General features: G+C 37.7%; 1 protein-coding gene across 12 annotated transcripts in view; it reads left to right on the forward strand.

Moving 5' to 3' along the window:
• The window catches only part of NME7 (NME/NM23 family member 7), a 248,143-nt gene that overhangs the window by 106,904 nt on the left and 115,132 nt on the right, over positions 1 to 26,107 (forward strand). For 9 of the 12 annotated variants that reach the window (XM_002715560.6, XM_008264107.5, XM_089299605.1 and 6 more), the window contains 3 exons: positions 12,554 to 12,618; positions 14,857 to 14,925; positions 24,862 to 24,963. In XM_002715560.6, the coding sequence (XP_002715606.1) occupies positions 12,554 to 12,618; positions 14,857 to 14,925; positions 24,862 to 24,963 (236 nt within the window). Of the gene's footprint in view, positions 1 to 8,913; positions 9,144 to 12,553; positions 12,619 to 14,856; positions 14,926 to 24,861; positions 24,964 to 26,107 lie in introns of those variants that run through there. The other 3 variants (XM_089299602.1, XM_089299601.1, XM_089299608.1) reach the window with 2 other exon arrangements.

Here is a 26,107-nt window from a genome sequence, read left to right on the forward strand (position 1 = left end):
ATTGTTCTTGCTAGGAAGTTGGTAAAGAAAAATGTGTATTAAATTATAAAAATATATTTTAGATTGTGCTTTATAAGTGAAGGATTATAAATGTTATTGGACTAACTAGGTCTTTTATATGCCTTTTTGCTACTAGAATGGACTGTATAATCAGCGAATGGATTAATTTGAAATATTTTAAAATCTGGTTCTCAATTTAATAGTGTTGCTAAATCCAAACTCTTTACTATAACTGATTTCATGTAATTCTACAATATTTTTGCTTATTCTAAAGCAGAATACCATAAAAGATATTTGCAAACATCTTTTTCATATAATTAAAAATTACTGGAAGCTTATCAATGAAGTGGTATTGCCTCCTTACATACCACTGTCTAGGAGACAGAAAGCTTTTCTGCCTCCTTTTTATGCCTAAGGGTATTTGTTATTCGTATTTGCTAGGATTGGCATTAAATTCCTCCTTTGAATTTAGTAATGTTTGCAATTCCTTTTGTAATTTGAAATTAATCTAAACTCTCATCTCTATCTTTGATTTAATTTTATACTATGCATTTTAAAGATACACTGGACTATTTTTCAGTTCAAATACTTTTAATTTTATTTCACTAGATTTAAAGTTAAAAAGAAATCAGATTTCTTCCATTTGATTTGAATTGATCATTCATATTATGCTTATAAACTTTCTCAATGTTGTTCATATACTGTTGATTATATCAAGATGAGAACTTTTCCTTTACAGGTATTTACTCAATCAGAGTTGAATATTTCTATATTGTTATTTTTCTATATTTCTCTATTTTTTGTATATTTCTCTACTGCTTTTTTTCCATCCCTCATTTTCACTTCTCACCATTTATTATTATCTGGATTGTGAAGCAAAGCATCCAGGTTATGATAAGTTGTGTTTTACAGCAGCTGGGCTGCTTCTTAAGTTTCAATTATCTTTTGCATAGCAAAACATACTTTTCATGGGCTGTCATTCTTATGAGTAGAATTGTGTGTCATTTTTGCATTGTATTGCAAGGAATAAGTTTAACATTCACAACAAAGGTGTTTTTCATGTTTTCTCACTGTATATGATTGGCATCACTGATGGTAAGAGTGCCTGAGGTGCACAGGTAACTATACAGTATAGAAACTATGACAGGAAGGAAAAAACAAGACTCTTTTGGAAAGATTTTAACATCAAAATAAGTTATTAAGTTATTTCCACAGGATATATTTTTTGATGTAGAGTCTTGTGATAAAGTCAAACTGCTAGATTATTAACTATGCAAAGCGATTTTGTCATAATTTCAAAGAATATTATACATCCACATTGTTAACTTTTAATGTTTTTCTCTCTACAAAAATGTTTTCTAGACCGGCGCTGCGGCTCAATAGGCTAATCCTCTGCCTGCAGCGCTGGCACCCTGGGTTCTAGTCCTGGTCTGGGCGCTGGATTCTGTCCCTGTTGCCCCTCTTCCAGGCCAGCTCTCTGCTGTGGCCAGGGAGTACAGTGGAGGATGGCCCAAGTGCTTGGGCCCTGCACCCCATGGGAGACCAGGAGGAAGCACCTGGCTCCTGGCTTCGGATCAGCGCAGCACGATGGCTGCAGTAGCCACTGTGAGGTGAACCAATGGAAAAAGGAAGACCTTTCTCTCTGTATCTCTCTCTCTCACTGTCCACTCTGCCTGTCAAAAAAAATGTTTTCTAGATCTAGTAATAAATATAAAGGGATAATCTTCATGTTTTCTGTAAAATTTGTTGAGCATCATTATAAGGAAGGAAATTTGGTAGTCTGAGTAAATAAATCCAGTGATAATCCTCTGAACATGTCAGAATTTAATGTATATACATTCTACATTCTTTGCTGTTAGAAACTTTATAGTGTATGTTTAGAAAATCAAGAAAGATGTTTCTTGGCTATAGGTATACCTATGAAATATGTGCATTTTAATGGATTATTTGAATTATATATGTATGCCAATTGAACATACTTTTTAAAGATTTATTTATTTACTTGAAAGGCAGAGTTACAGATAGAGGGAGAGTCGGAGTGATAGAGAAGGAAAGAGAGAGAGAGAAAGAGATAAATTTATCCACTGGTTCACACCCCAAATGGCCACAATGGCCAGGACTGTGCCAGGCCAAAGCTGGAAGCCTGGAACTCCATTCAAGTCTCCCACCTGAGTGCATGGCCATGCTTCTGCTGCTTTCCCAGGTGCATCAGCAGGGAGCTGAATTGGAATCCGAGCAGCTGAGACTCAAGCTGGTGCCCATATGGAATGCTGCCATCATAGAAGCTTAATCTGCTGCACCACAATATTTATATATAAATATATATATATATATATAATGTAATCTTAGCTTCAGGAAAAATCAGAACTAGGTTTAAAACTCAGTCTTTGGGGCTGGCGCCATGGCTCACTAGGCTAATCCTCCACCTGCTGCACCGGCATCCCATATGGGCGCCGGTTCTAGTCCCGGCTGCTCCTCTTCCAGTCCAGCTCTTTGCTGTGGCCTGGGAACGCAGTGGAGGATGGCCCAAGTGCTTGTGCGCCTGCACCCATGTGGGAGACCAGGAGAAAGCACCTGGCTCCTGGCTTCGGATCGGCGCAGCACCAGCCACGGCAGCCATTTGAGGGGTGAACCAACGGAAGGAAGACCTTTCTCTCTGTCTCTCTCACTGTCTAATTCTACCTGTCAAAAAACAAACAAACAAACAAACAAACAAAAAAAACTCAGTCTTCTAACACTTCCTAGCTTTGGGGTTTTTTTTGATTAACCTTTGGATATACATGATAAATATCGACAAAGTAAAAATTATAACATTTTCTTCATAGGGCTTGTCTTAGTCTAATCAGTGGATATCTATACAAAGAGTTATCAGGAGCCTCAAACACCCAAGATCAAGGCATCACCAAGTTCAATGCCTCATGGGGATCTATTTCCTGGTTCATAGATGGCCATCTTCTCATTGTGTCCTTACAGAAGGAGTGAGGGAGCTCTTTGGGGTTTCTTATTTAAGGGCATTAATTTCATTAACAATGCTCTCTCCTCATGACTTAACCTCGACCTACAGGACACACTTCCTGTTGAGGCACAGATTTCATCATCTGAATTTCAGGGAGTGAAAATATCTAATTCATAGTAGGACTATTGTGGGAAGTACAAGAAATAATAAATGTATGACTAGCATATACAGTATACGTGAGAGGGGCCGGTGCTGTGGTATAGCAAATAAAGCCGCCACCTGCAGTGCCAGAACCCATATGGGCACTGGTTTGAGTCCCGGCTGTTCCACTTCTGATCCAGCTCTCTGCTATGGCCTGGGAAAGTAGTAGAAGATGGCCCAAGTCTTTGGGCCCGTGCACTCATGTGGGAGACCCGGAAGAATCTCCTGGCTCCTGGCTTCGGATCGGCACAGCTCCGGCTGTTGCGTCCAATTGAGGAGAGAACCAGCAGATGAAAGACCTCTCTCTCTGCCTTTCCTTCTCTCTCTGTGTAACTCTGACTTTCAAATAAATAAATAAATCTTTAAAAAGAAAGAAATATATATGAGAAAGAAGACTAGCTGTTCCCCCAAATGTGTACAGACTTCCAGAATATAAACTTGCTTCTGGAAAGTAACTCTTGTTGGAGGCTATATTGCATGATTTCTCTTGTGTGATCATGTCACTGAGTTTGTTTAAAAGGCTATTGAATTATTTTTGTATTTTTGTAGAAAATCATCTGAACATATTTGTATATATTCATTTATGACTCTTATTCCATTGATCTGTGTGTCCGTTCTCTGCCAATACTGCATAGTCTTGATTACTATGGCTATATAATAAGTCATGAAGTTGGGTAGGCTGATTACTCTGTATGCTTTTTTTGTAAAATTTTAAAAGTATTTTAGTTCTTTTACTTTTCCATATAATTTTAGAATAACGTTATCTCTATCTATACAAATCTTACACAGTTTTATAGTGACTTCGCTAAATCTATTTGTCAATTTGGGGAGGATTGACATCATTATTATGATAAATCTAAATTATGAACACTGTATGTCTTCATTTATTTCAGTCTTACATACATAATTTTGTAGTTTTCATACACAAGTGACATATGCATTTTGTTAGATTTATTTATTATATTATATTATTTATTATATTTATATAATATAAAACATTATTTATATAATATAAATATATAATATAAAAATGTATATTATATATTATATTAAATCTAATATTTCTCCTGTTTGAACAATTATAAGTAGTATTGCATTTTAATATTAATGCACAAGTATTTATTGCTAATCTGTAAAAGTACAATTCATTTTTTTTTTAAACTTTTTTTTTATTTTTTTTATTTTTTTTTATTTTTGACAGGCAGAGTGGACAGAGAGAGAGACAGAGAGAGAAAGGTCTTCCTTTGCCGTTGGTTCACCCTCCAATGGCCGCTGCTGCAGCCGGCGCACCGCGCTGATCCGATGGCAGGAGCCAGGATCCAGGTGCTTTTCCTGGTCTCCCATGGGGTGCAGGGCCCAAGCACCTGGGCCATCCTCCACTGCACTCCCTGGCCATAGCAGAGAGCTGGCCTGGAAGAGGGGCAACCGGGACAGAATCCGGCGCCCCAACCGGGACTAGAACCCGGTGTGCCGGCGCCGCAAGGTGGAGGATTAGCCTATTGAGCCACGGCGCCGGCCAGTACAATTCATTTTTGTGTCTTTACCTTGTATCCTTCAACCTTGCTGATATCGATTAACTAAATCTAAAATTTAATTCTGTTTATTTTTGTTTTCTATAATCATGTCATATGAAAAGACAGTTATAGGTCATTCTTTCTGAACTATGTGCCTATTATTTCACCTTGCCTTATTTCATTAGCTTAAACTTACAGCACCATATTGGTAAGAATGATGAGAATGGACCTTTTTTTCCTACTTCACTATCTTACTTGGAAAGCATATGTCTTTTACCGTTAGATGTATTGTTGACTATAGTTTTTTGTAGGTGCTCTTTATCAAGATGAGGCAATTCCCTCTACTCCTGTTTGTGACATTTTTAAATCAAATATATGTATCCTTTTCAAGTGTTTTTTCTTCAAAATTGATGTGATCATATATATACAAATACAATGCATACTCTTGATTGATTCTTGGAAGAATGCACCAGACTTGCATCCCTGAAATAAACCCCGCTTTGTTAAGGTGTATAATTCTCTTCATGTATTGCTGAATTCTGTTCGCTAATATTTTGTTAAGAATTTTGTGTCTGTCACTCATAGGAGTTATTGGTGTATAATGTTTACCACCTTTTGTTTTGTTTTGTTTTGATATCGACTACTGCTATTTTCATTAAATGAGATGGAGATTATTCTACTTTTACAAATTTATATTGTACTTTCATTGTCCACCTACCTAACTTTCATGACTGCTATTGGCCCTAGGACTACTCTACAACTGCTAACATATACTTAAATAGTGCTATTATGCACCACTGGCTACATGAAGTATTTTACATATAGGGACTTAGTAACAACCCTGGAGGTAGAGATTATCCCCTTTTACATATGAGAAGAGATATGGTGTCCATAGGGAGGTTAAACAATTTGCTGTCCTTTAGGACAGTGGTGGACCTAGAATTAGAACCCTGGAAGTCTTTTGTAAACCTCAACTACCTGAACAAATAATACATTGTGTTGCTTTTTTCCCCCTAAAGTTTAATTAAATTCTAACACAAAAATAAGGTGAACTTAAAAAAACTGTTTTCTTTCTTGAAAACACAGATGGAAAGAGAAAGCCAGAGACAGACAGAGACCTTTTGTCTACTGATTTACTCCCCCACATGCTCACAACAGCCAGAGCTGAGCCAGGCCAAAGCCAGGAGCATAGAACTTAATGCAGGTAGGGGTTATGGACCTAGGAACTTGATCCATCACCTGCTGTCCCCTGGAGTGTACATTACTAAGAAGCTAGAGAGGGAACAGAGCCAGGACTTGAACCCAGGTACTCCAATATGGGATGCAGCCATACCAAGTGCTGTCTTAACCACTGCCCCAAATGCCTGCCCCACAAAAAGTGAACTTTGTAAACCTTGGCTCTAGCAGCAGATACACGATAGACAAGGACACGTACAACTTATACAACTTATACAACCATGGATAGTGTAATTTTCTTTGGCGTTTAATATACCTTGAATCCTAACTACTGAATTAATCTTTAATCATGTGTAAATAATGTATAAATAGTATGTCTGTATTCTCTGCTTGGAAAATCCTGCCACGTCATTGGAATGGTTACAAACATATTTCATCTTTAATTTATAATGTTACAGCATCTTGAATTTAGACAGGGGCCTCTTCTACAATTTTTTCATTTTTTTAATTCAGTTTGTTTGCCCATCTTCATCAGTGATCTTTTTTTATTTTTTTTATTTACCTGTTGTTTCATAGTATCATGTTTCCTAAGTTATATTGGAAGCATAAAGAAAACCTTTTCATTTAGTAAGCCCTTTTCAAAAGATACACATTTCCTTTGCATTCCTGTGTGATTTTTCCCCCTAATGTTATAACATTATTTTTATCTTAAGTAGCACCTCTGTACCTGTCCTAGATCTTATAACCCTGATGCCAGTCTGTTTTCTTCCAAGTGGTCCAAACCATGTTATCTACTCTAAATTATGGAAAAGCTTTTGCTGTTCCTTTTATCTTATTGATACCGGTTAACATTACACTGCCTTTGTTGTTCAAGTACTTTCCTCCTATGTTTCCTTTATTGGATGGAAGCCTGTTTTTATTGGAATGATTAAGCCTGCTATTTCTAAAATTACTGTTTGAATTTGTTTCTGTCATATGTTTCTGTCAGTTTCTTATCTGAAATTCTTTAACTATATTCATTTTATTAACTTTATGCAGAGGGAAGTATCATCTAATTTTTTGATCATTTGGCTATGCATATGATTTTTTTTCTGTTGTATATATTTGTTGCTCTTTATAATTTTATCAGGATCAGCAGGCACCAGACTATCACAGCTCTCCAGTATGTATTATTCTTCCACCTTTCATACTTCAGCTTTTTGTTATCAGGATGCAGTATCTCACTCCCTATATGGATCATGTGACTTAATGATGTCATCTTTTACTGCAAGCAATAGAATCCCAACTTGAATTCTCATACTGTCTCATTTAATTGGCCTGCTGGAAGAAGGACAGGGCTCATGCTAGCCTTAGGGAGAACTCTCAACAGAGACTTGGATATCTATTCTCTCTGCTTTTCTCTCTGCATCATTGCTTCTCTTGGCTGTCAGCTTCATGCTCTTAAATCTGTTTTTCCTGGGACCTTGGGAAAGGGAGTACTAACAACAATACAGAGCTCATGCATTTGTGAAAAGAATGGAAAGATGCTTTTTATCCCTGCTTCCAACTAAAAAAGATTCCAAAAAAGGACTGTGATTGCTTTGTGCCAGTTATGGACCCATTCCTAGGAAAATTGCTTTGACTTGGAAAGCAGAATACTTCGATTGTCCCTGGCTAGGTCTGGTGCCCATCTCTTGACCACTCACTGAGGCAATGGTTTTAAGGTTAACCAAGTGTTTTCCTAAAGGAGCCATTGATGCTTATTCCAGAAGAACAAGCATTTGCAAGGACAGTAATAGATGCCTGGTACTGTGTATGATTGAATATTGGGAGGCATTTATAAAGAGGCTTTTCAACAACCCAAGGATATGAAGTAAGTCTCTGGGAGTGAAGATAGAGAGGAGGTGATCTGACATTCAGAAAACTTAACAGGTAGCATTCATAGAGTTAGAAGCAAACTATTATAAAACAAATTAACTGTACAAACACCAGCCAAATAATACAGAGTGCTTCATTTGACCCTAAGCTTTGTTGCATGGGGTGGAATTTTATCCTTCCTTTTTTGCTCTCTATATGTGCTTCATTTACATAGTTATGGCCATTTGTTCAGTCACCTGAACATTTTGTATCTGGAGCACAGAGTAGGACATATGTGTTTATCAATAGTTAGTTGTTTTAAACTGTTAAATTCAGAGCAGTTTCTTAAATGCTTCTCTATCCTACCTCCACAATAACCAACTGAATATAAAAACAGCAATATCCTTGGACAGTTAACAGGTGAAGTAGCAGTTAGGGGTGCAGTAATGGCACATAACCTAAATAAATAGGAACTTGGCTTTTACCTGACTTTTCTTGACAGGATGGCAATTTTACTCAGTTAATCTGTCAATAGAATTAATGTGTTCAGATGATTTATTCAACACACATGGCATAGTTTAGTGTGATCTTAGATTTAATACTATAACAGTGCTTCAAAAAACTCATGGGAAAAATGGGATTAAAAGATACGTTTATTTTGGTGCAAAAGTATTTTGAAATTTCTGTATAATTTTTTCATAATTTAGATTATAGATCTCTTTTTGTGTTGAGTAATGCATAGAGATTAACTGCTTTCATAGATCAGTTTACATATGTAATCATTTAAAGTTTATTATCAATAAAACCCTTTGAGGGGTCTGTGACATCAAAACTGCTCTCATAATAATACTATGAGATTATTTGTTTATTTGAATGTGCTGAAATTTGTACTGATGGTGCAAAAACAATGATAGATAAAACTGCTGCTGCCTTAGCATGAATCAAGGCAGTGGCACCAAACAGATGAAGCAGATTGGAATCAGAAGTAGATGTGAGTCCAGCTGCCTTCTGTTAAATTGGACATTAAAGAGAGTTTTTAAATGTAAGACAGTGGCTCCTAACAAATTTATTTTAAGAGTATAGTTCTTTTTTCTCAAAAACTATTTATGTTAGAACATAAAGGATTTTTGGGGGCCTGTGCTGTGGTGTAATGGGTAAAGCCGCCGCCTGCAGCGCCAGCATCCCGTATGGGCGCCAGTTTGAGTCCTGGCTGCTCCTCTTCCAATCCAGGTCTCTGCTGTGGCCTGGGAAAGCATTAGAAGATGGCCCAAGTCCTTGGACCCCTGCACCCACGTGGGAGACCCAGAAGAAGCTCCTGGCTCCTTGCTTTGGATCGGTGCAGCTCCGATGTTGCAGCCAATTGGGGAGTGAACCAGTGGGTGGAAGACCTCTCTCTGCCTCTCCTTTTCTCTCTGTGTAACTCTGACTTTCAAATAAGTAAATAAATATTTAAAAAAAAAGACTAAAAAGGATTTTGTTGTATTGAAATTAACATATATATTTTAAAATCTTTGGTGGGGCAGCATTGTGGCATAGCAGATTAAGCCACCACATGTGATGCCAGTATCCCATTTGGGTGCTGATTCAAGTCCCAGCTGCTCCACTTCTGATCCAGCTCCCTGCTAATGCACCTGGGAAAGCAGTGAAAGATGATCCAAGTGCTTGGGCATTTGCACCCATGTTGGAGGCCCAGATGGAGTTCCAGAATCCTGGTTTCTGCCTGATCCAGCCCCAGCCGTTGCAACTGTTTGGGGAGTGAACCAGCACGTGGAAGATTCTCTCTCTCTCTCTTTCCATCTCTTCCTCTGTATAACTGCCTTGCAAATAAATAATCTTTAGAATCTTTTAAAATTTTTATAATAAATAAATTTTATAATAAATAAATGAAGAGTTGTAACCTGCATAAATAAAATTTCTTTAGAGTCTTCGATAATTTCTAAGCTGAAAGGGTCTATGAGATCAAAAATCTAAAGAATTTCTGTTCTATAGGATAAAATCCAAGCTTGGGGATATCATCCATAAGTCCTTTTATCATGGCTGCTGCCACATCTTCTACCTTCTATTCTGTCTCATTTCCCTTCCACCCTATTATTCCGTAAGATGGAAACACTTTTGAGCAAGCGTTGGGGCACAGCTAGAAAAGCTGATATTTGGGACATCAGTATCCCATATCTGAGTACAGATTCAAGTCCCTGCTCCTCCTTTTCTCATCCAACTCCCTGCTAGTGAGTCCTGGGAGGCAGCAGATGATGGCTCAAATACTTGAGTTCCTTTCACCCACATGGGAGACCCATTTGGAGTTCCTGGTTCGTAGCTTCAGCCTAGACCAGCCATCCTCTGGTTCACTCCCCAAATGACTACAACAGCCTGGGCCGGGCCCGGTTGTTTCCATCATATTTTACTTCCCTAAAGCTGACTAGTCTCCTTCAGCATCTTTTGTAGTACAGGTTTGCTGGTAACAAATTGTTTTAGTTTTATTTTGTCTGAAAATGATTTTATTTTACCACCATTCTTTTTAAAAAATGAGAATTTTAGACAGAGAGAAATAGAGAGGGAAAGAGAGAATTTCTGTTTTCTTGAAGAATTTTGTGTTGATATAGAATTTCAAGTTGATGGTTTTGTATATTTTTAGAGCACATTAAAAATACCAATTGTCCATTGACTTCCATTGTTTCTACTGAGAAGTCTGGAGTCATTGAGATTGTTATTCCCTATATTCAATGTGTCATCCATTATCATTTCAGCTCCAACTTCTCTGAAGTCCTCATTGTATCTCTCTAACTTGATCTATTGGAATGAAATTATGTATTACCAATCTTGTAAAGGCAGTTTGTTCCATTCATTCAGCCAGTAGGTATGCTGTCACCTCAAATGCCAATTTTCTACTTTTTATATGCAGTACATTCTTCACAGCGTAGTATATCTTTGTATGTCCGCAATACTTCTTTTTTCCCTGTACTAATGTAACTTCATTATTTGTTTTCTTCTTAAAGGTATACTATCACTCTTCTAGTCACTTGGACTCAAAATTGTGGTGTCATCTTTTTCTTTTGCCCATGGTATCCAGTGTGTCACTTCTTGTTTAGAAATACTTTATATTCATTATTTCCTTGGTGCACAAACTACAACAAAATATTTTGTGATATAATGTTTGAATTGTTTCCAATTATTGTGCAAGACAATTTCAAAAGCCTTTGCTATTCTTTTTATTCATATTCTTTTCTTCAGATCACATTGTCTAACATTATTACATTAGTAATTTTACTACAATACTACTTTTATTTTGCATTATGCTGCCCAATATTTTCAGTGCCTCCCTTTCTCCAGAAATGTTTCCCTTTTGAAGAAAAATAATTTTCATGGACTCTTTTTTTAAAAAAAATTTACTTATTTATTTGAGAGGTAGAATTACAGACAGAGAGAGGGAGAGACAGCAAAGTCTTACATCCACTGACTGACTCCCCAAATAGCTGCAACAGCTGGAGCTGGGCTTATTGGAAGCCAGGAGTGAGGAGCTTCTTTGGGATCTCCCACGGAGGAGCAGGGGCCTAAGCACTTGGGGTACAGATAACTCTTTCATAAGCTGATTTCTTTTGGTATGGGAAAATTTCCAGGAGTGGTATGGCTGGACCATATGGTAGGTCTGTATTCAGGTTTCTAATGTATCTCCATATTGTCTTCCAAAGTGGCTGCATAATAGCATTAATTTGAAAAAGGATGTTGTTCTATAAAATCAAGCCCAGCTAAATATGGTACAAAGGGAGTTATGTGTGGGCCTGTACTACTCTGATGAATCAAGTAGCCCACCACTTTCTGCTTTGAAACGCTTGAGAAACATTTGCTACTGAAGCATGCTGTGACATCATTTGACCTTCATTTGGTACAAATGTACAATCTGAGAAATAGATCCAATTCTGTCTTTTTCTCAATCTTCAGCCTGCCACAATTAAAATAGTCATACTTGGCTCTAGTAAGATAATAAATGAAAATGTACGTTCAGGCAATAATACTACTTGGTGATTTAGGGTTACTAGATGAGCATCCAGATAATACAGCATATGGAGTTTGTGTGTATGTGTGTGTATGTGTGTGGGTGGGTGGGTGTGTCTAAGATAGAGGCAGAGAAAGTTTTAGCTGACTTGAAAAAAGAAACTTGGAATTTTTATTGCAAACAAATAGAATCTCAGATTTGGTCCTCTACCTCCAAAGCTATAAAATTTGTAATAAAGATCACTCATCTGTGGGATAATGGCCAAATTCCTCATGTTGATATCCAAGGCCTTCGTTAATTTGGTTTCAATCTCTTTTCCTTTTCAATTTTATTTTCCTTTTCTGCTCTCCTACTGTCAAGTGAGCATGCTCCTTTTTCGGATGTGTTCCTTCTCTCCTGTCCATATATAAGTCTAAATGTTTACAACCTCTAGTGACCATTCGTCTTTCATTTCCCATGGAAGGTTCCGCCTATCTTTTCAGTTTTAATTTGACTTTTCTACTTCTCTGAAATGCTCTTTGTTTTTTTTCTGTATCTAGTACTTTGATGTTTCAGTGTTTTATAATGTTAATTTTAAGTTGTTTGATTTTTATATTCTCTACATCACTATACTTTTAGAGATTTGAAGGCAAAATAATATCTTAAACGGTTTTTACCTAATCCTCAGGACCATTGTTGATTTTCTTGAAGCACTTACTGAGGGAATCAAATGATTAAATGTATTGCTCAGTATTAAGGATTTACTTTCTCTGGCAAGAATGTATATTTTCTTCACATGGAGGATAAGGATGGTAGTTTGATGTGGAAAATTTACATTTCTAAGAAACTAAAATACTTTAAAAATTTATATTTTTGCAATCATTTGTTCTTCATTTTCAGGACTCCTGGGAAAGATCCTGATGGCTATTCGAGATGCAGGATTTGAAATCTCAGCCATGCAGATGGTAGGCAGTTTGCAATAAGCCATAATGTATTGAGGAATTATTTTTTAATAAACTCTTAAATGTTTTATATTAAATGTTCTATGTGTACTCATGGATTCAACTCATTAAAAATGAAAAACATATTTAGTGAACTCAATAACATTTTTATCATTAAATGTCTTTGAAATGGTTTTATTCATATATCTTTTTCTACATACGAGTGAGAATGTGGAATTTGTCTTGCTGTGCCTAGCTTATTTTACTTAACTAGTTGGTATATCTGACCCTTTAGGGGTAATGGAGAGCTTATGGGCTCCACAATCATTTATTTTGGAGTCAGAAAAACCTAGTTCTGTATCTGGAGCTTACTACTTTCTAGGCATGTGACTTTGGCTGATGTCAAACATCCTTATTTTCAGTTTTCTCATCTAAACAATGAGAATATTATTGTTTCCTAATTAGGTTATTTTGCAGACTAAATTAAGTAACCACATATAATTTCTTACGAAGTTTCTAGCTCAAATTCCTAAGCATTTAATAACTTATATCTTTTTATTATCAGTTGGTTGCATGAATAATAAAAATAATGTGATAGTAGTATAAAACACTGAAATCAAATAGGATTTCCTGCTTATAATTTGAGCAATAGTGTTGCCTATGAAGACAAATTCTCCCAACTTGAATTGTTATCTTTGTAGGCTGAAATTCTCCTTGTTCATCAATCTTGGTGACAATAGGGAGAAAATAAAATTGAATTTTCTGAGACTATTTTACAAAAATAAATATTTTAGTTTTTGAGAACCTACAACTTAATGTAGCTTTTTAAAATTTCTAACTAGATTCAAATATAGCCTTGATAAGAATAAGTAAGCTTACTCTTACAATTCTTGTTGAAGAGTAGTAGTCAGAAGTCCAGATGACTTGTACAAGTGTTTCATTAAAAACAAATCTAGGAATTTTTTTCTAAATGCTTGGGGGAGGGGTGGTATTATTTTTACTCCCTTTATAAAATCTGAGCCATTTATCTTTAGTCGTATTTATTTCTTCTACCACCAAACATTACAATGCATATGAATCAAAAGTAAGGTTTTATTATTGAGATGTGGTGTAGTGAGTAAGGTTATGATACATGGGTCAGACTGCTTGAATTCAAATGCCAATTTGGAAAGTTTACATCCTCTCTCTGAGTCTAGTAGCCTCTTTTTAAATTTTTTTTAATTTATTTGATGGGTAGAGTTACAGACAGTGAGAGAGAGACAGAGAGAAAGGTCTTCCTTCCATTGGTTCACTTCCCAAATGGCTGCCACGGCCAGTGCGGCCAGCGCTGTGCTGATCTGAAGCCAGGAGCCAGGTGCTTCCTCTTGGTCTCCCATGTGGGTGCAGGGGCGCAAGCACTTGGGCCATCCTCCACTGCCCTCCTGGGCCACAGCAGAGAACTGGACTAGAAGAGGAGCAACCAGAACTAGAACCCGGTGCCCATGTGGGATGCCAGCGCCGCTGGTGGAGGATTAACCAAGTGAGCCACGGTACCGGCCTCGAGTCTAGTAGCCTCTTAAAACTGGGGTTGTTAATACTACCTATGCCATAGGATTGTTGTGAGGAGTAAATGTGGTAATGCATATATGAAACCTAAAACAATGTTTGACACCTTACGTACTCAGTAATTGTTATCATTGTTATTATAGATGATCCAATCTTTAGTAACACTTTTTTGCAAAGAGTAATTTATGCAAGGCTTGCATTTGAAAGTGAAGAACATATTGGGGTGGATATTGTGGCAGTGGTAGGTTAGCTATTTCTTAGGACACCTACATCTATTCACGTTGGAGTCCTGGCTACTCAACTTGAGATCCTCTTCCTGTTACTGCATCCTGGGAGGCAGCAGATAATGGCTTCAGTGCTTGGACCCCTGCCACCCACATGGACGACCTGGTTGGCATTCCTGCTTCTTGGTTTTGGCCTGGCCCAGCCCTGGCTATTGTAGGCATTTGGGAAAGTGAACCAGACAATGGAAGATTCTCTCTCTCTCTCTCTCTCTCTCTCTCTCTCACTCCTCACTCTCTCTCTCTCTTTCTCTCCACTCTTTTTATCTCCCTCCCTTTGTCACTCTGCTGTTCAAATAGATGAAAAATAACATTTTATAATATCAAATATGATATATATATATATCTTTCAGGCCATAAATGTGGAATGCTAAATGTGACTCATTTATTTTTCTTTCTTCACTGGCTTATGGTTTTCTTCTGTTTTTTAATATAGTTCAATATGGACCGGGTTAATGTTGAAGAATTCTATGAAGTTTATAAAGGAGTAGTGTCTGAGTATAATGTAAGTATCGAGGTAAATATAAAGCGTTGGTACTAAAAACATTATGTGTACAGTGGCCCTCCTTTATCTGCAGTTTCATTTTCTACAATTTCAGTCACCCAACATCAACTGTGGTCTGAAAATATTAATATTTTTCTTGATGAAAAAGAGAGAGACCACATTCACAGATTTTTAAAAATTCTGTAAGAATATATTCTAGGCCGGCGCCATGGCTCAATAGGCTAATCCTCCACCTTGTGGCGCTGGCACATCGGGTTCTAGTCCAGGTCGGGGCGCCGGATTCTGTCCCAGTTGCCCCTCTTCCAGGCCAGCTCTCTGCTGTGGCCCGGAAGTGCAGTGGAGGATGGCCCAAGTGCTTGGGCCCTGTACCCCACGGGAGATCAGGAGAAGCACCTGGCTCCTGCCATCGGATCAGTGCGGTGCGCTGGCCACAGCGCGCCAGCCGCGGCGGCCATTGGAGGGCGAATCAATGGTAAAAAGGGAAGACCTTTCTCTCTGTCTCTCTCTCTCACTGTCCACTCTGCCTGTCAAAATAAAAAAAATTCTGTAAGAATATATTCTTAGAATTATTCTATTTTATTTGTAGTTGTTTTAAATCTCTTGGTATTCCTAATTTATAAATTAAATTTTATCATAGATTTACATAGGCAAAATCATAGTATATATAGGGATCAGTACTAGCCTCAGGATCAGGCGTCCACTGGAAGTCTTGGAAATGGATTTGGGGGGTGTGGGGAGGGTGGTTATTGTATCTCAAATCTGGATGATCTCAATTTAATTTATAATCTGAAAGTATTCCTTAAAATATTCCTTCTGCAGGTGGCCAGGTGATTAAATCCAGCCTCTGGTGCATTCTTACACCTGACTGCTTGTGGAAGATATGACATCATTTCCTTTATGAAACAAAAAATATACAAGAAAATTTTTAAAAACATCATCAATGACAAAACAAACCTTGTCTTCTATGAAGTGTTTAATATCCTCAAAGTGGAAAACTGTCCAAAATGCTTTAGCAAGTAAAAATCAAATTGTTGGGGCCAGTGTTGTGGTATAGAGGGTAAAGCCACCACCTGCAATAATGCTGGTTCTAGTCATGGATGCTCCACTTACAATCCAGCTCCATGCTAATGTGCCTGGGAAAGCAGTGAAGGATGGCCCAAATGCTTGGGCCCCTGCACCTATACCTACATGGAAAACCCAGGAGAAGCTCTTGAATCCCAGCTTCCTGGCTTCCTAGCCTAGCCCTAACTGTTGCCACTACTTGGGGAGTGAACCGGTAGCTGGAAGATACCTCTATTTCTCTCCCCACCTCTCTGTAACCTGTAACTCTGCCTTTCAAATAAATAAAAGTTTTAAAGAAAATACTTTTAAGGCCAGCCTTGGGGCACAGTGTGTTAAGCCATTATCTGTGATGCTGGCATCTCACATGAGCCCCTGTTTGCGTCCTGGCTGCTCCACTTCCAATCCAGCTCCCTACTAACACACCTGGGGGAGCAGCGGAAGATGACCTGAATGCTTGGGCTCCTACCACCCACGTGTGAGGCTCAGATGGAGTTCCAGGCTCCTGGCTTCGGCCTGGCTGAACCCTGGCTATTGTGGCTATTTGGGTAGTGAAACAGCAGGCAGAAGTGCTCCCCTGGCCACCTCTCTCACTAAGTCTGCCCTTCAAATGAATAAATAAATCTTTAAGAAGAAATGCAAATAATTCTTCACATTATAGTTTAACTCATCAACAAAACTTAATACCCGCATTAGTAACATAAATGCATCTGAACCAACTGAAACTGTGACTGAGTTTGAAGAAACAGTGATGAAAGTAAATTGTTCAAAGGATGATGAAATTCATTCATGAAAACAAATGACTACATTGAGCAACCCAGTTTTGTTCCTTAGCACATAGCAGATATTTATTAGAAGTTAGTTTCCTTTCCCTCCTCTTTCAGATTTTCTCGGATATGTTCTTGGCAGCACACTGCGTAGCACCCATGTTGTTTTCCAGGGAGTTTTGGCCTTTCTCTTTGAGTAAAGTTTGCTATTCATGACAATGAGATTAGTTTTCTCCACGCCTTGCTTTTCTGTACCTTTTCCTTTTAACCTGACCTGGGCCTTTGTCTTATTTATTCATACATAGCAATAGCTGATTATGAAATATTTTCTTTTGAGTCTTGCGTATTGATACTACTTCACTCTCCACTCTTTTTTAAGAAGGACCAGCGTGCTTTTCCCTTTGTGGTAGTTTATCAAAGCTTTCAGTTATCAGCTTCTTCGTTTTAGTATTATCCATCTTTTCTGAAATGGAAGAGATTTTACGGTGTGCGCTTATTTTTATGTCATTTCTTCAATCAATGATAATTTTTTTTTTTACAGGCAGAGTGGACAGGGAGAGAGAGAGAGACAAAGAGAAAGGTCTTCCTTTGCCGTTGGTTCACCCTCCAATGGCCGCCGCGGCTGGCGCGTTGGGGCCGGCGCACCACACTGATCTGAAGGCAGGAGCCAGGTGCTTCTCCTGGTCTCCCATGGGGTGCAGGGCCCAAGCACTTGGGCCATCCTCCACTGCACTCCCGGGCCACAGCAGAGAGCTGGCCTGGAAGAGGGGCAACCAGGACAGAATCCGATGCCCCCACCAGGACTAGAACCCCGTGTGCCAGCGCCGCAAGGCGGAGGATTAGCCTATTGAGCCGTGGTGCCGGCCTGTTTTCCATTTTTGTTGCTTTTATTTATTTTCCTTAATTTATTGCTTCAATATGTCTCTTGAAAAATATGGTTAAGTACAATGACCTTCTTTACTTCACATTATATAATGTTATTGTCTATAAGAGAAATTCATGGAGACACAAGCCATAGCACCCTTGATCTTCAGTTATACAAATATTCATATATAATATAATAAAGTAATGATGCCAGCGCCACCATAGCTCAATAGGCTAATTCTCCGCCTGCGGCGCCGGCACACCGGGTTCTAGTTCCGGTCGGGGTGCCGGATTCTGTCCTGGTTGCCCCTCTTCCAGGCCAGCTCTCTGCTGTGGCCAGGGAGTGCAGTGGAGGATGGCCCAAGTGCTTGGTCCCTGCACCCCATGGGAGACCAGGAGAAGCACATGGCTCCTGGCTTCGGATCAGCGCAGTACACCGGCCGTAGTGGCCGTTGGGGGGTGAACCAATGGCAAAAAGGAAGATCTTTCTCTCTGTCTCTCTCTCTCACTGTCCACTCTCCCTGTCAAAAAAATTAAAAAAAAATTTTAAAAATTAATAAATTTGGTTAAAAAAAAAGCAAGGAGGGGTTGGTTGAGGAATATTTAGTGTAGAAGTTAAGATGCCTGTGTTCCCTATCAGAGTACCTGGGTTTGATTCCTGGCTCTGACTCTTGCCCCCCAGCTTCCAGCCTGTGCAGACTCTGAAACAGTGCTAATGGCTTGAGTAATTGGATTTCATGGGAGAGACCTGGATTGAGTCCTAGGCCACTGGCTTCAGCCTTGGCCCATCCCCTGTCATGGGGGCATTTTAGGAGAGAAAGAGCAGCTAGGGAATTCTCTCTGTGTTTCTTTCTGCCTCTCAGATAAATGATTTAAATTTCTTTGAAATAGTAGTTGATAGCACTCATGTTTTAGTTCTATGCTTGAGGTATACCATATTTCCCTTTGGAAAGCAGCTTTTAAAAGGCAATCCATCTATGACATTTACGTCTGCTATATTTTCTGCTTATCTAATATATGCTTACTCTTAGAACTTTTTGATCTTGGGATTCTAGTGGTAAAATAATAGCATAGTGAGTGAGTATATCACTTTCCCTCTAAAATCAGTACTTTTGGTGATAGTAGCAATGTGTAGTATTGGGATAGCACAGAAATGGTGTTGATAAATTTTCCTTTGCATACCGGTTCAGTAGGATATTCAGTATATTCAGTATACTTAACTATTTAAATTTTGCAGTCCTTATAAAAAGGTCTACCTAGAAGAAGAATGGGTGTTTGGGAAGAAAAAACTACATCACATAAATAATTATTTTGTGAATAATCTTTATGATTAATTATTCAGCTTAAAAAAGCTGATCAAGCTTAAAATATATCAAATCAGTATTTTTATGGTTAATAAAAGAATGCGTGGAATATATAAACCATAGCATATCAATATCTAGGTATTTTTTTGCCATTGCTATGTTTATATAACATTTTAGCTAATAAAAAGATGGCTGCTTGAAAGATTTCCCCAGACGTAACTAGGAATGTTTTTATCACACTAATATTCTGTTGAAGTAAATGATGCTCTCATGAGTGGTATTTAATCTCTCATGTTTTTAAAGGAAAAGTCATATTGCTGGTTCTATTTCATTCTGAATTTAAATTATATTGGCATAGAGTTATGAAATAATCCTCTTAAATGTAGAACATATAGTATAGAATATATATTCTGTGTATTTGTAAGTGTAGAGTCTATAGAAACAATTACAGAATCACTGACATTGTTGTACCAGATGTTGTTTGAAAGCCTAAACTATAGATTTTCCATATCTTGCAAAATTCATTGCAACTTGCTAAACTCAATTCACCATGAGGTCAAATGCTTAATTCAAACACTGAATCCTTGTATGGTCATTAAGCCTTGATTAACTCATCTATAAAATGGGAGCAATGCTATTACTTATGTTGTGAGTTTGTTGTGGGAATTAGATGAAATGAGTCATATAAAGTAGTTTCATGTATTGTTGAGAGTATTCAGTAAATATCGGAGGCTATTATTAATTTATTAACATTTTGTGACATTCTGTGCTAATGGATTCTGTGTTGATCATTTATACTTGTATTTCTTATATCTACATTTATAGTCATAAAAAGTGGTCATTTCTACTTCATGGTGTTATGATTCATTAATTCATCACACATACATTAAGTATCTACTACACACCAAACAATGCAGGATGAACAAAAAAGTGTACCACCTGCATTCATAGTTTATTTTCTATGGAGGATAGACATTAAATCAAGCTATTCCACAAATAACTACCCACAGACACAGACGGTGGTCAAAGAACTGTAAAAGAAACAGAGAGGTTCTTTTATAAAATTTGTTACTTTATTAAAAGCTACTTAAAAATTCTCAGGTTTTTAAAGAACACATTATATTTTGATGAAGTTTTCAGTTTTCTTTTTTTTTTTCAGTTTTGTGTATTTTGAGCAGTTATGTGTCTATATTTTTAACACTATCTTTTATCAACATAGAGTGAATAATAAGAGGCAAAGGGAAATACAAGGAAAGAGTGAAAGAAGGAAGGCAGGAGGGGGAGAGAGAGAGAGAGAGGGTAGGAGGTAGGAAAAGAGGCAGACAAAATTGACCCCTCTCTGAAAAATGTGTTCACATGCCATCTACTCCTACGGAAAACTTTACTCTTGAGATATATATATATATACACACATATATATATGCACACACATGCAAATATATATAGTACTTTAATATCATCAGGTAGAAAATCAAACTCACAATTATCTATTTTAAAAATACTACAGTGACATTTGTGAAATAGTGAAGTGTCTTCATGGGATGAGTTTGGGGATTATAATGGCAGGATTATGTGTACCATATTAATTAATGAAGTCCTTTCTCTTGTATTTTAACTTCTGTCATTTCTATTAGGTAAAGCAACTGAGTTTGGGTTAATATTTGAGTATATTCTGTAATAAATTATTTTGTTTTGGTGTTGTATATCATAAGTCCCCAAAGTGATCAAAATGACCTACATGGCCCTACACGATTGGGCCTCATCTCTTTATTTTCCTGTAGTCGCACTCAACTGTTGATACCTTGGTTCCTTGGTTCTTTGGTTGACTTCGTATATTCTGGCCGTCTACTTCAGTCTCTGTATTTGTTTTCACTTCTCATAATGAAATATTTTCTCAAGTATTCTTTCCAGAGGAAGAAAAGAAGATTTATTGAGTATTCAAGACACACTGACTGATAGGCACTTTTCTTTATTCCTGTTTCCATTATACTACCTGATATTTATGAAACTTAAAATAGTATACTTAACATCTCCACCTTCTGATCCTATGTGCTGTTGTTTTCATATATTTTAGTTGCATATGTGTAATTGTATTTTATAGTTACCCACACGTTTACTGTTATTTTGTATAGGTCCCTATTTTTACCTGGTGTTTTTGCCCTTTTATTTGAAGAATATAACATTTAAAAAATATTTAAGGCTGTTGCTGATGGTAAATCTCTCAGCTCTTGTTTGTCTGAAGAGTCTTTACTCTTCCCTCAACTGAAAAATATTTTTCTGCCTGAATTTCAAATTCTAGACTGATCGATTTTATTGATGGTATTGTTGTCATCCTTATCTTTGTCTTGCTGCTGTGTAGTATGTCTCTTTTTTCCCTTCTGTTTTTAAAGTTTTTAACTAATTTGATTTTTGTTATGCCCATTGTACTTTTATTTATATTTATTCTCCTTGGGTTCTGTTTGAATTTTGATTATGGATTTCAACAAATTTGGCAAGTTTTTTCCAATTATTTCTTAAAATATTTTTCTGTTCATCAGCTTTTTGTCTAGTACTCCATATATATATATATATATATATACATACATAGTTTGATTTTTGTCCCACAGGTCAATTTTTGTTTTCATTTTTATTTATTCTTTTTTTTTACTTTTATTTAATGAATATAAATTTCCAAAGTACGGCTTATGGATTACAATGGCTTCCCCCCCATAACGTCCCTCCCACCCGCAACCCTCCCCTTTCCCATTCCCTCTCCCCTTCCATTCACATGAGGATTCATTTTCAATTCTCTTTATATACAGAAGATCAGTTTAGCACACATTAAGTAAAGATTTCAACAGTTTACTCCCACACAGAAACAAAGTGAAAAATAATAGATGATTTTTTAAATGATGATGAAATCAGATCAGACCTATTGTCATGTTTAATCCCAGCGAGAGTCAAGTTGGGAATTGATAATTTCTTCTTTTTTAACAGATCAGTTTAGTATACATTAAGTAAAGATTTCAACAGTTTGCACCCCCATAGAAACACAAAGTGAAATATACTGTTTGAGTACTCGTTATAGCATTAAGCCTCAATGTACAGCACATTAAGGACAGAGATCCTACATGAGGAGTAAGTGCACAGTGACTCCTGTTGTTGACTTTACAAATTGACACTCCTGTTTATGGCATCAGTAATCTCCCTATGCACCAGTCATGAGTTTCCAAGGCTATGGAAGCCCCTTGAGTTCTCCGACTCTTATCTTGTTTAGACAAGGTCATAGTCAAAGTGGAGGTTCTCTCCTCCCTTCAGAGAAAGGTACCTCCTTCTTTGAAGACCTGTTCTTTCCACTGGGATCTCACTCACATAGATCTTTCATTTAGGTGGTGGTGGTGTTGTTGGTTTTTTTTTGTTTGTTTTTTGTTTGTTTTGTTTTGTTTTTTTTTTTTTTTTTTTGCCAGAGTGTCTTGGCTTTCCATGCCTGAAATACTCTCATGGGCTTTTCAGCCAGATCGGAATGCCTTTAAGGCTGATTCTGAGGCCAGAGTGCTGTTTAGGACATCCGCCATTCTATGAGTCTGCTGAGTATCTCGCTTCCCATGTTTGATCACTCTCCCCTTTATTTATTCTCCCAAAGGGACAAATACCATATGTTCGCCCTGATTGGTGACAACTGACTGAACACCAAAAAGGAAACCTGTTGAAGTGAAATCGACACTATGAGAAACGGTGACTTGATCAGCATAGCCCTGACTGTTAATGAACAACTTAATACATTATCCCTCTTAGTAGTTTTTTTTTGTCTGTTCTACTTAATATGACTGGTTTAATTCTGTAATTAATACACAGTTATTCTTAAGTGTTGAAATTTAACTGAAATGTGATCCCTGTTAAACATAAGAGTGGGAATAAGAGAGGGAAGAGATGTACAATTTGGGACATGCTCAAGCTGACTTGCCCCAAATGGTAGAGTTAGAAACATACCAGGGGACTCCAATTTAATCCCATCAAGGTGGCATATACCAATGCCATCTCACCAGTCCAAGTGATCAATTTCAGTTCACAATTGATCATAATGAAAGGACTAAGAGTCAAAGGGAGCACATAAACAAGTCTAGTACCTCATTTTTATTTATTCTTCTGTATCTCAATGCTTATTGTTGAATAGTTTTTATTGAACATCTTCAAATTTATTTACTTTCCTGCAGTGTCTTATGAACACCCCATCCAGTATACTTTTTAATTCAGATGTTTTGTATTTTATCTCCAGAAATTTCATTTGGGTCTTTTCAATATCTTTGATTTTTATCCTTACTACGTCTGTATTTCCTTCTTTAAAACAAAAAGATTTATTTATTCGTTTGAAAGAGTTACAGAGAGGCAGAGGCAGACACACACACACACACACACACACACAGATTGACAGAGAGAGAGAGAGAGAGACCTCCCATCTGTTGGTTTACTTCCCAAATGGCTGCAATGGCCAGAGCTGGGCCAATCCAAAACCAGGAGCCAGGAACTTCTTCCGGGTCTCCCATGTGGGTGCAGTGGCCCAACAACTTGGGCCATTTTCTGCTGCTTTTCCAGACACATTAGCAGGGAGCTGGATCAGAAGTGGAGCAACTGGAACTTGAATCAGCAACCATATTGGATGGTGGCAGCTTCTGCAGGCAGAGGCTTTACCCACTACACCACAGTACCAGCCCCGTATTTTCTTCTATATCTTGAGCACATGGAGCTTATTGTAATAGCTGTTTTAACACATTCTATGTTAATTACATAATTTCTCTTGTTAGGTCTATTTATTGAGTTTTCTTCTGATCATTATTCATATTTTCCTACTTCTCTTTGCATGTCTCGTATTCTTTTATTGGACATTGGATATTGTGAAATTTAGTATTCCATGGTGGATAGTGTCATGTTCTGGAACCTAGGTTGCTTGGCATCAGTTTGACACTTTTGAGGCTTGCTTTGAAGCTGTGTAGGACTGGCACAGAGCCCCTCGTAATCCAGGGCTGGTTTTGCTCAGCGACTGTGTTGTCTTATCCCTCTGAGCACCCCGCCTGTGCTCCTGGTGTCTTAGGAGGGCTTTCCATGCTGGTCGGTAGACGCACAAACTGTTTTCAGCTGCATCCCACCTCTTTGAGTTGTGTGGTCTACTGCTTTCTAGTCATTCTTTTCCCTGCCTTTTGTAGTTTCCTCTATTCCTACCACAAACTCTGAGCCAAAGGCTCATGTGAACTTCTCTGGAGATCCAGTAGTTCACTGCCTGTGTAGCTCCCTTTCTCTTTCCAGTATTTTGCTCTGAAAATTTTTAGTTGCACTGACCTCCCTGAACTCCAGTCTTTGTCTCTTCAACTCAGTAAGAATGTTGGACTGTGTTGTGTTTTGTCTGCCTGTCATACAGTCAGGACCCTGCCTGAAGACATTAAGATGGAACAATTATCTCAACAGTTACAGGCCTGTGCCGTGTGACATCCAGTGTCCATAAGCTGTTTCATTTATTTTTGTTGAATTGTCTAGGTGTTTATTGTTGGTGAATAAATTTGGTCCCTGTTAATTTTTGTTGTTAGAATGCATGGTTTTTAAAATGACTCTTCAGGAGAAACAATTTGTAGGAATGTTAGTATGACATCATTGTACTCGTTAGGGGAGAGATCTCTGAAGTGAAGATAAACTAGAAGATAATTTCAAATAATGAAAGTGTCAGGTAGTAAAACACATAAAATGATGGTAGTAGGAGAAATGGTGACAAGGGAACAAATCTAAAATATATTTTTGCGGGAAAAATAGACAAAATTTGGGACCTACTTAGCATGTGGATTACAGGTGGGAAAGAGAGCAAAGAGAACTTTAACATGTTGAGATTAGTGAAATAGTGGCAGTTATAAGAAGAAATGTAAAAGATCATTAAATTATATTTATTCTTTTGTGTTCTTTTATATTATGTATCATAGGAGATGGTGACAGAAATGTATTCTGGTCCTTGTGTAGCACTGGAGATTCAACAGAATAATGTTACAAAGACATTTCGAGAATTCTGTGGACCTGCTGATCCTGTAAGTTATTGTTTAAAATAAGAATGTAGTTTCTGTTATCCATTAACTAAATATATTAACAGGGTTGGTATTTTTAGTTTGTTCTTTAAAAGAAATAATATAAAAATGATTTTATTATGCAAATAATTTACTTTCATGTAATATTCCAAGAAAAATAATTGTTATTAGCCTTCTGACAATATGGAATTGGACAGAAGTATTTACCGTGTTATTTTTGTTATTGTTTCTTCATAAATTGTTAAGTAATTTTACAAATCTTAGGATAGAAATTATTTAAGGACTTACCAGGTTTGATAAGACCTGGAAGCTGTGTTAGAGGAAGAGAGATGTAAACAGAGATTTGAAAGACAAATCAGACTGTTATGGGAGACATACCCCTTAGAAGTCCCACCTGGGTTGCCAAATAATATCGGAGTATGGGGTACCATTCATGTTACTGGATGCTTATTGATAAATTTGGAATATTCATAAGCCTTGTGGGTTATTGCCTAATATTCAGGGAAGGATTCTGAATATTGGCATAAATGAACAAGGCAGCATGATAAGTTTTAAGCTTTTTATTCAGTGAGAGAAATGCGTAGGAGAGTAAGGGCATTAGTCTAATCCAAGGGAGAAGGGTAATCTGGGTTCATACCGAGCACTGGGAGCCAGCCACGTGGAGGAGCATGCAGGCCAGGAAGCATGGGGCAGGTGGCCCAAAGGCCACACGGCCAAAGGTGTAGGGCAGCAAGCGGGTCCGGGGAAAAAAGGCCGGGCCCACTGTGTTTCAGGCCTTTAATCCACTTCCAAAGGGGAATGGCCAATTAGATTGGCAGGTGGACACACAGGTGTGGTCAGGTAGGGACATGAAGTCACATGGGGTGTGGTGAGGGTGGAAGGCTATTCCAGCTCACAAACCTAATCAATTTTATCCTGTATGCCTGCCTAGAGCAGGACCACCAAAAGAATGTCCTAATGTGTGTGCAAAGACAATAATGAAATAATTTTCAAATTTACTATCATAGCATACCACAGCAAGAATATTTCCCTGACTTCAGTGAGAAATTTATATGTGAAAGCCTGAGGAAACATGTTTGTTTAGATAGAGGCTAGTAGAAAAGAATGTGATACGGGGGATATTCAGAAAAGCCAGAAAAAGGAGGAT

Source organism: Oryctolagus cuniculus, chromosome 7, assembly GCF_051225735.1.
Source record: "Oryctolagus cuniculus isolate XC-2025 breed Fujian yellow rabbit chromosome 7, ASM5122573v1, whole genome shotgun sequence".
NCBI classification, from domain to species: domain Eukaryota; kingdom Metazoa; phylum Chordata; class Mammalia; order Lagomorpha; family Leporidae; genus Oryctolagus; species Oryctolagus cuniculus.